Below are 10,399 nucleotides of genomic sequence, written 5' to 3'. Positions count from 1 at the left end.
TCAAACGTACATCGTCCTGTTGCAGCTGCTCCAGAACATTGTCCATTTTTACTAAGTTTTGCACACTTCCGACGAGCACACACGAGAAAAAATAGCTGCATAATTTTAGACTCAGCTTATAGTACGTTCAGACTACAGAGTTATAACATGTTATAGCGCTATCTTGATGGTGGTTTCTGTGTTGCAATTAGTTGACAACCGTTATAACATGTTATAACTCTCCAGTCTGGACAGCGTTTTAGAGAACCGAGTTTCGGTTAAAATTTCCGTCGTGAAGTTGAGCGCAAGTGGGACGTTTAAGCGTTTGACGTTTAACACGTTCTAGCGCATATTCGGTTTAGTTTACCGAGTTTCTCGGTTTTCACGTTAGCGAATTCGTAAATATCGATACATTACTGTACTTTTCGGTTCAGTCTTCATTTCTATCTGTCAAATGTATACTATTTTACCGAAATTCGGGTCTGATTCGCTAAATACGCCTGAAAAAATGTTTTTAAACCATTTATTCGGTTTCTATCTGCCAGCAGCAGTAACTTCGTGTCTGCCATCGATGAAGAGTAAAGAGAGATATCAAACTATACTTTCTCTTTCTAAGAAAACGATGAGTAATCTCAGATTAATTTTTACTTGCTGTGAATTGTCTCGCATATCAAAGGAGCTTGCCAACACTGGTGGGTAGGTACAGTAAACCATTAGATTAGCTTCAATTCAGCATTGCAGCGTTTCAGTGCTGAAAAGCTAAAAACAATAAAACTCTAACTGAATCGATATAATATGCACTGCGCCTTGCGTGTTAATGACTTATTTGTTTCATTGTTTCAGTCTAACGGGTGTTCAATAAAAAATGAGAATGATTTCAATACCGTCCAGCGCTCTTGTGAGAGCATCGCGACTAAGTTGCGTCGTACGGCTGACCAGGGCCCCTTCTCCAATATTCATTGACGTTTTTTTGAAGATTAAACATAATGTTTTTAATAAAAAATACTGAATTCGTTGAAAAAAAAAGTTGGAAGGGTTGTATACTAGATACGACCGCAGGGTTGGCGTTGGATAACGTCTGTTATAGGCGAGATGGACCAAACTATGGTCTTAGCCGTCTGTAAAGACAACCACAAAGAAAGAAAAAAAACGTCTGTTATGTGTTGTACTTAATTGTGTATATTATATTTTAGGAATATTCCTTAATAACTCTTTTTTAGGTACCACAATCAATTTGTATTTCTATGTTGGAAATTTTATGAAGCTTTCCATTTCCATTGGACTGAATCGTTGTTTCCTTTTATTCTATCAAAAATAAACAGTACAAGTTGTAAGTTACAAGAGTGTTATAGGTTTACTATTTTGAGTTTTGACAATGACAACCCTGCAATAAGCACGACCTAAATTTTAGTAGCCAATAGTTAAGGAACCCAGCGATGAGTAATATTGGCTCATGTTTTCCTGTGGAAAATCTCAAAAATCAGCCGGAAAATGAAATTATTTTACTCTAAGTAGGAGTAGTACCAATGAATGTGTGTCCAATATTTACTTTTCTCAGTAAGTTTATCCTGGACAAACATGAGACATTTTCTCATTGCTGAGTTCCTGCACTTACAACAAGCTAACTTAACTCAAATTTGGGTGGCCGTGATGCCCTATTAAAAATTGTGGTCATATCCCGGGGAAAAATTACTTGAATGTAACAGTTCATCGAATGACGTTTCCCTGTAATTCCTTCAGCACACCTGCTGCTTATCGAAATAAAACGCTCGAATAAGCTCGATATCTTTCCCCAAAGCGCGTTCGGACAACTCAGGCGTTTTCATTAATTTCTTCTCTCGATTCCGGAAGTGCACGACGTATCTGGAACTACCACACCAAAATGTATGCAGAATATTGTCGGTACTGGATTAGTAGCGGTAACCAGCAGGACCTACGTTGATTTAAGCTTAACACCCGCAGATTGATGAACGCTCCGTCACATCACTTCAACCTTTCACATTCTGGCAAGAACGTCAATTCTAAAACACCTTTTAAATTTATATGGTGGCCCTGAAAAGGGCCGGTTTTTTGTTCTGAGTCGATGATACTAAATTAACCCCCGAATCCGTACAGAGTACGTCCCTGCCGCTTCAGAGCGTAAACGACATCCATGGCGGTGACAGTCTTCCTCTTCGCATGTTCGGTGTAAGTAACGGCGTCACGAATAAAGTTTTCCAGAAATACCTTCAGCACTCCTCTGGTTTCTTCGTAAATGAGACCGGAAATTCTCTTAACTCCACCACGACGAGCCAAACGACGGATTGCAGGTTTAGTGATGCCCTGGATGTTGTCACGCAACACTTTTCGGGGACGCTTGGCTCCTCCTTTGCCAAGTCCTTTTCCACCCTTGCCGCGTCCAGTCATCTTCTAGTATGACAATTGTAACGTCGATGAAGGTTGAAACAAAAGTGAACAAAAATTCCAAATTTTGGCTGTTTTATACCTACTTGAGGGTTAAATTCTTTTTGTTAGTTGTTGTGTTCTTGTTCTTTCATCGTTTCTGATTGGTTGAACACAGCAAACGCATGTTATAAAACAGAATGGAAGTGATTTTTTTTTTTTTTTTTTTTTTTTTTTTTGGCATTCTCTGCTTGAACGTCAAGCAGTTTAGTTCGGTTTGAGCTCGCTCTCGTGAGTTGTTCGGAAAGTATTTTTGTGAGTTAGTGTTCGCGCTCTTTCTTTCGTGGTTTGTCGTGCGTGTGTGTGTGTGCCCCGAAATGGGGAAGCATCGCTCGCGAAGCCCGGTGAAGGACCAGGACGCCGGTGAAGGTAGCTCCGGTGTGTCCACATCGAACAGGTTTGCTGTTCTTCCCATCGATGAGCATACCCAGCCAGCTGCAAAAGGAAAGCGCAGCAAGAAGAGGAAGAAGAATCGGAGCCAGTCCGATTGCTAGATTTCTCGCGGCGATGCTACTGCGGCAAACGGTAGTGATGTCGGAGATTTCGGTGACGTTGCCGACACAAGCACGGCAAAAGTAAAGCTACCTCCGTTGGTAGTAAAAAATGCCCATCTTAACGATCTCATCGCAGATCTGGCTTCGCTGGGCGTTAAAGCCGAATTCAAGTTGGGCAGAGTCGGCACCAAGGTTATGCTCCGCACGAAAGCGGAGTATGACTTGGTCGTTGCCCACCTGAGGACTACCAAGGTGGAATTTTTCACCCACGACATTCCCGGCGAGAAACCATTCAAGGTCGTCATCAGGGGTCTACCGAATTTTGACCCGAAGCTGATTGAAGCGGAAATCAAGAACCGCTACAAGCTGGCCCCAACTGCCGTCTTCCGGATGACAAGGAGGGACGAGAACGTCAAAAGGTATCCAGATTGTCTTTTCCTGGTGCATTTCCAGAAGGGAACGGTGACGCTCAATGCGTTGAAGGCTATCCGCTCCATCAATTCCATCATTGTCCGATGGGAGCCATACCGTGGCGGCCGTCACGACGTCACCCAGTGTCAACGTTGCCTGAATTTCGGGCACGGCACCCGAAACTGCTTCGTCAAGCCGCGCTGTGGAAAATGCGCCCAAAACCATATCTCCTCCGAGTGTGTTGTCGACGAGTCGGAAGCGGCCAAATGCGCCAACTGTAATGGCGCTCATCAAGGGTCCGACAAACAGTGCCCCAAACGCGAAGATTTCAAACGGATCCGAAAGCAGGCGTCCACAAGAAATCAACCAGGACGAAAGAAGGAAAATACGCCGGCATTCAGACTGGAGGATTTCCCGCCTCCTCCTGCTACGCAACACGATCAAGCAAATCCACGGGTGCAATCCGGCCCCCGCCAAGAAACGTCTGGTGCCTCAGCTGGACAAAGCTCTCCATCCCCCCCTGGATTCTGGAGACAACCACCAGCACAAAACGCCAATCCCGATCTCTTCTCTGCGGATGAGCTGATGAAGATTTTCGTCGACATGACCAGCGCTCTTCGCCAGTGCCGCAGCAAGCCCGAACAGATCCAAGTGCTCGGTAAGTTTATTATTCAGTATGGTGTCTAAACCGATAACTGTCATCACATGGAACGCATGCTCTGTAAGAGCAAAAAGACTCGAGCTTGCTGACTTCCTCCGCAAGCATAGTATCGACGTGGGCCTCCTAACAGAGACCCATCTTAAATCCGGTGACAGCTTTTGGTTGCCTGATCACCACATTATCCGGCTTGATCGTATTGACTCCAGGGGGGGTGGTGTTGCGATCATCATCAAGAAAGGAATCAAGTTCTGCACGCTGCCGCATATTCGCACTTCTATCATCGAGGCCCTTAGTGTCGAGGTGGAATCACCAACCGGAAACGTCCGGTTCGTCGCCGTATACTGCCCTCGTCAGTGTGCTGCCAGTAATGGATTAGGCATCCAATTCAAGCATGATCTGACCACCATCACTCGCACGAGCTCACGATTCGTCATTGGGGGCGATTTAAATGCCCGCCACGAAGCATGGCGGAACTATCAGCGGAATCAGAACGGACGTCTGCTCTTCGACCACTCGCAGCATGGGCTGTATACAGTGAAATTCCCTGATGAACCGACATTCATCTCTCCGGCGGGAAACCCTTCCACGTTGGACTTTTTTCTATCGAACATTGGACTATCCAAACCGATGGCGATCAACGATCTCAGTTCCGACCATTAACCGGTGGTGGCTGAAGTCGGCACCCACGTGGAACCTGCTCAAAGCCTGCGCAAAGACTACCATCATGTCAACTGGGTGCAGTTTGGGCATGTGGTCGACAGAAACATCGATGAAAATCCGCCACTTGACACCGTAGAGGACATCGACCGGGCACTGGAAGGGCTCCACCAGGTCATATCCGTGGCTGACGAGACGTGTGTTCGACAAGTTCCTGTGAGGGGTAAGTTTGTTTCCATTGATTCCCACACCCAATTACTGATTCGCTTGAGAAATGTGCGTAGACGCCAGTTTCAGAGGACTGGAGATCTAGCGAGGAAACGTGAAATGGCCGATCTGAACAGGCAGATTGCTTCCAGAATGGACTCACTCCGAAATGAAAGTTTCGGGCGTGTTGTCCAGAATCTGGATGACCGCTCCCGTCCATTCTGGAAGGTAGCCAAGGTGCTGAAAACTCATCCCAAACCCGTTCCACCTCTCAGAGTCGAAAGTGATGACGATCGGCTTTTAATCACCCCACAGGAGAAAGCAAATGCGATCGGTGAGCATGTCGCTTCATCGCATTTGCTTGGCTCGTCTATCCAAAGTCCGCTCGAAGATCAGGTTGCGCAATGCGTTCAAAACCTAGATGCCTCCCCTTGTGTCGTGCCTCCGGTGGATATGATTACAGTACAACAAATTTGCTCAGCGCTGAAATGCACCAAGAACATGAAGGCCCCCGGGTTTGACGGCATATTCAACTTGATCTTGAAGAGACTCAGCATGAAAGTGCAGTCTCTTCTAACCGCTATCTTCAACAGATGTTTGGAACTGCACTACTTTCCAAACATCTGGAAAGTAGCAAAAATCATACCAATCCGCAAACCCGGTAAGGATCCAACATTGTCTTCAAGCTACACACTAACTTTAGATTACTGGAGTCAGTAAAATTTTACTGGGTTTTTGAATTGCGGATCGCCCAGTAATCATCACATCAAAAATTTGCATTACCGAATTGTCCGTAAAGTCAATCTGTCAAAAGTAACTGTTCATTCAGTAATTGGTTCGAGTTGCGTATACTGGAAAGCCCAGTAATTTTTTTTTTTGTTTATTTTGCTGCAATTTAACTGACAAGACAGTTATTTTGTTCATTCTTGTACCGTGTTACCCAGTTATATTAAATTTTTTTAAGGAGAAAAAAAACTATTTAATTTTAATAATAATAAGATAACCGGGAGGAAAAAATCATTTATTTCAATGTTAATTGCATTTTATTTTTCTCAAATTTTTAAGATACTGATAGGAAACAACAACAACCATGAAATCAATCCAAACTTTTCACCCGTAGTTGTTATATTTCCAACCCCCATAAATACTGACTTGAAGGATGCAAAGAATTGCTGTGAAATTCATATTCAAAGGAATAGTGACGTTCTTCCAGGAGATAATTCCATCGGTGTTGCCTTCAGAGAATTAGGAGTTTCATGGTTTAATATTGGTATTGGGTCATCCATCTAATAAAATCGAAAATATTTGGTCACAAGCCATAGCCAAATCATGCACTATACGTACTTGAATACATTCAACGATTCCGTCAAGATATTATTCATGTTTTCTTGCAAATTTTCACAAAACTACACGATAAAACACTTGCTCCTGGATTTTACTGAAGCTAATGGCGGCGGGAATAAAATTGACAGGTTAGAGTTTTACAATTCGTGGTCAGTAAAACAAGGCGGCTATTTTTCTGACCAGTCGGTAAAAAAATAAGACTACTTTGTAGACAGTAATTATTCTTACTGACTTTTCGTGAAATTTAAAAAATGTGGGAATTAACGACTTGCTCAGTAAATATATATTCTGTGTACAGTATTTTGCATCAAACGATACCGAAGTTCAGTTTGTGTTTTACAGAACGTCAGTTATTCACCAGATTTAAACTGAATTTTCAGCAAATCTTTCGTTTTACCGTGCAAGCCCAGTACAAAAAAATACCGAACAACTAAATGCTTGATTAGTGTGTGTACAGACCAATCAGCCTCCTTTCAGCGCTGAGCAAATTGTTTGAGAAACTCATTCTCAATCGTTTGCTCAAGTTTGTGGAGGAAAGCAACATTCTCCTTCCGGAACAGTTTGGATTCAGAAAGGGGCACTCTACCAATCATCAGCTAGTACGGGTGATGAATAACATCCGAAGTAACAAAGCTGTATCCAAGTCCACAGCCATGGCCTTGTTAGACGTTGAAAAGGCGTTTGACAATGTTTGGCATGACGGACTTGTGTACAAGCTTTGTAACTTCAACTTCCCATTACATCTGGTGAAAATCACCCGAAACTACCTTCAGCAAAGGTCGTTTAAGGTATCGTTGAATGGTTGTCTTTCAGACACGTTTTCCATCCCAGCAGGAGTCCCGCAAGGCAGTCTGCTGGGCCCCTTGCTTTACAGCATTTACACTTCCGACATTCCTCCCCTTGGAGACGGTTGCGTGTTTTTCCTGTTCGCAGATGATACCGCAATAGCCGTCAAAGGAAGGATGCCTCGCGAAATAACGAACAAACTTCAACGATGCCTTAACGCCTTTGCTGATTATGCCACCACGTGGAAAATCAAAATCAATGCCTCCAAAACACAAGCGATCATGTTCCTCCATCGGCAATCGCCCAAACTAAAACCAGCTCTATCTTGTACTGTAATCATGGATGGCACAAGGGTTGAGTGGTCCGCCGAAGTAACCTATCTCGGGATGTTGTTCGATGAAAAGCTCCTCTTCCGTTCGCATGTGGAGAAAACCGTAATCAAGTGTTCTGCCTTGGTTAGGTGTCTGTATCCGCTGATTTGCCGCAGATCCCGCCTCTCAAGGGTGAACAAACTGGCCGTCTACAAACAAATCATAGCACCTGCGATCCTCTACGCAGCTCCGGTGTGGGAATCATGTGCACAGACTCACAGGAACAAAATTCAGGTCGCACAGAATAGAGTGCTGAGGATGGTTCTTGATCGTCCTGTCGACACTAGAATAACAAATTTACACGAAGAGGCAGGAATTGCCAAAATAGATTCAAGAATTAACGAAATTAAGACTAAATTTGCAGAAAAATGTAATTTATCAGAACATGCTTTGATAAGCAATTTGTATATAGTAGGTTAGGTGTATATAGTAGTTGTAGGTTAGTTGTAGTTGTAAATAGTAGTTATAAGTAGTCTCCTTTTTTCCAATTCAAATCAAACCAATCCCACCAAGGTGGTCATACTTTAAAATAGGCCTGATAGGACTAGTAACTGTAAATAATAATTAAAATCTCAAACAAGGTTGCAAATACTCATTTCAGCTTAAACAATGTTTTTCTAATTTATGAAATAATTAGATGCCATGATCAAATTTTGATTTGGTAGGACGAAGAGGTTGCAAAGAATGTGTTTGACATATTAAACCTGTTTATTTCACTTCATGAGAGTCACAATCAGCGATTTTTCACAAACTCACTCACTCACTCACTCACTCACTCACTCAGCGATAAGAAAATCGCTGATTGTGACTCATAGAAAGCAAAATTTACAGGTTTTATGTTTCAAACGCATACTTTGTAACCTCTTCTTGTAAGTTACAAGTTAAACATGCCATCATACCATCTTTTGGTTTTATTATTCCGAAAAACATTATTTTAGCTGAAATGAGTATTTGCAACCTTGATCTCAAATGAACTAAAGTTGAAAAGACGCATCTGTGTCACTTGAAAAATTCATCAATGTAAACCACACAAACACAAACAATAAAGATCATTTTATGTAAAAAAAAAAAAAAAAAAAAAAATGTCATTGCATACACATCACAACCAGCTCAGCAGACCGCTCGCAAGTCCACTGGAGGAAAGGCTCCTCGCAAGCAGTTGGCAACGAAGGCCGCTCGCAAGAGCGCTCCAGCCACCGGAGGAGTAAAGAAGCCCCATCGCTACCGGCCAGGCACCGTCGCCTTGCGTGAGATCCGACGCTATCAGAAATCCACCGAACTGCCGATCCGAAAGTTGCCTTTCCAACGTCTGGTCCGTGAAATTGCCCAGGACTTCAAGACCGATCTGCGCTTCCAGAGCTCAGCTGTTATGGCTCTGCAGTAAGCTAGCGAGGCCTATCTGGTCGGTCTGTTCGAGGATACCAATCTGTGTGCCATCCACGCCAAGCGCGTCACTATCATGCCGAAGGACATCCAGCTGGCTCGTCGTATCTTAACAAAACCGGCCCTTTTCAGGGCCACCACAATAATTCAAAAGAGTTGAAGTGACCTTTCGTTCCGTTCTAGTCTAGATTAAGTCTAGACTAACATTTGAAAAGGGCGGAACTCCAAAAAACCATATCGAGATAATCGCTTCCGAATTTTGATGACCTAAAAATTAATCCTATTTCACGACTTTCCATTTTCTGGATGATTTTATAAGCTTGACATATAGTTAATAGTGTAATCTATCATCATGCATAACTAAAAACTCAAAAAAAGTTTTCTTTGTCGTGAAATTGAGAAGAAAACATCATACGCTCTGATAATTTCATACATGTTGTTACCCCCCAGATCTTCCACACTTTGAACTGCCAACACTGGTGATACGCCGTGGAAGTACACCATCGGGATTTTTTGTTTGTTGTTCCGCCTTGGTTCTTCGTTCGTAAATTTTGTGAGAGTGGAATTACGCCCGGAGATTTTTTTGGTCTTCTTTTTGTTCGTTGTTTACACGTGAAATATCAATCGGATGCGTTTCAAATGAATCGGGCGTGACTAGATACTACAGAATCAATACGTTTGGCATATTAAAACAATATAATTCGTTGTTCTGGTGCAAGGCGTAACAACCAGTTGCATCATCGAGTTGAAAGTTGGAAATACACCATGTAAGAAGAAACGTTTTTGATGATATGAAGTGATATTTTCTACTACTTTTTCGTGTCTATTGAGTAGTTTGTGAACTGTTCTCTCTATATGTGCCAAAATATGGTTTGTTTACATTTTGGCTCTTCCGCCCCTTTCAAATGTTAGTCTAGAAGTAACGAAGTAGAACGTGTGCGGGGGTTTGTTTTCGAGATTTTGAAAACAAACACAGCCGGGTCCGGTATATGATTTGGAAATGAATTTCACTTTATTTTCATGTAGCATCAAAGTGAAAAGGTCTTTGCCCAATCCACTAGAAAATAACATATGGTACTTTCTAAGTAAATTTTATTATGTTTTCAAGATTCTCGTTGTTAAGAATTTTAAAACTATTTTTCGAGATAAAATATGGCTCTGCTGAATCTTCGCAATTAGAAAATTAATCGTTAAACTCTTTCTTGATAATGTTGTGGCCATGAAAAGGGCCATTTTTCCAACGCGCTCGGCGTAGTTGCCCTTGCGGAGCAGACGGTGAATACGACCGACTGAGAACTGCAGCAGCTGGGCATTCCGTGACGGCGGCCCAGTATACCGGAGCACTGGCACCAACGCACTCGGCGTAGTTGCCCTTTCGCCCCCAGGCTCTGCTGCCGCTGCTCTGCTGCCGTTGCTCTGCTTCCGCTGCTCTGGTACTGCTGCTCTGCTGCTCTGCTGCTCTGCTGCTCTGCTGCTGGGTCGACGATCGGATAGACAATGATGGAACGGGCGACCTTGTTGGACGCTTATATAGTAGAACAGAAAATATCAGAGGTGTCAGATACTCGCATCTGATGTCTCGGTTGGAGAAAGTATAAGAATATAAAAAAATCAATCGATTTTCACCATCTTTAGACAATGGTTTACTTTTAACCATTTTTCAA

At 43.0% G+C, this 10,399-nt stretch overlaps 1 protein-coding gene across 1 annotated transcript; it reads right to left on the bottom strand.

Annotated features, from left to right (window-relative positions):
- Positions 1–2,073: 2,073 nt before the first annotated feature.
- LOC135698042 (histone H4-like) lies at positions 2,074–2,385 on the bottom strand. Its single transcript, XM_065217911.1, has one exon. The coding sequence runs from the start codon at positions 2,383–2,385 to the stop codon at positions 2,074–2,076; it is 312 nt and encodes a 103-aa protein (XP_065073983.1).
- Positions 2,386–10,399: the final 8,014 nt, after the last annotated feature.

Source organism: Ochlerotatus camptorhynchus, unplaced genomic scaffold, assembly GCF_037179485.1.
Source record: "Ochlerotatus camptorhynchus isolate MF236.1 unplaced genomic scaffold, CSIRO-AGI_Acam_v1.1 ptg000081l, whole genome shotgun sequence".
Taxonomy (NCBI): Eukaryota; Metazoa; Arthropoda; class Insecta; order Diptera; family Culicidae; genus Ochlerotatus; species Ochlerotatus camptorhynchus.
The sequence above is the reverse complement of the archived record's forward strand: the minus strand, read 5'-3'. Positions and strand labels throughout refer to the sequence as shown.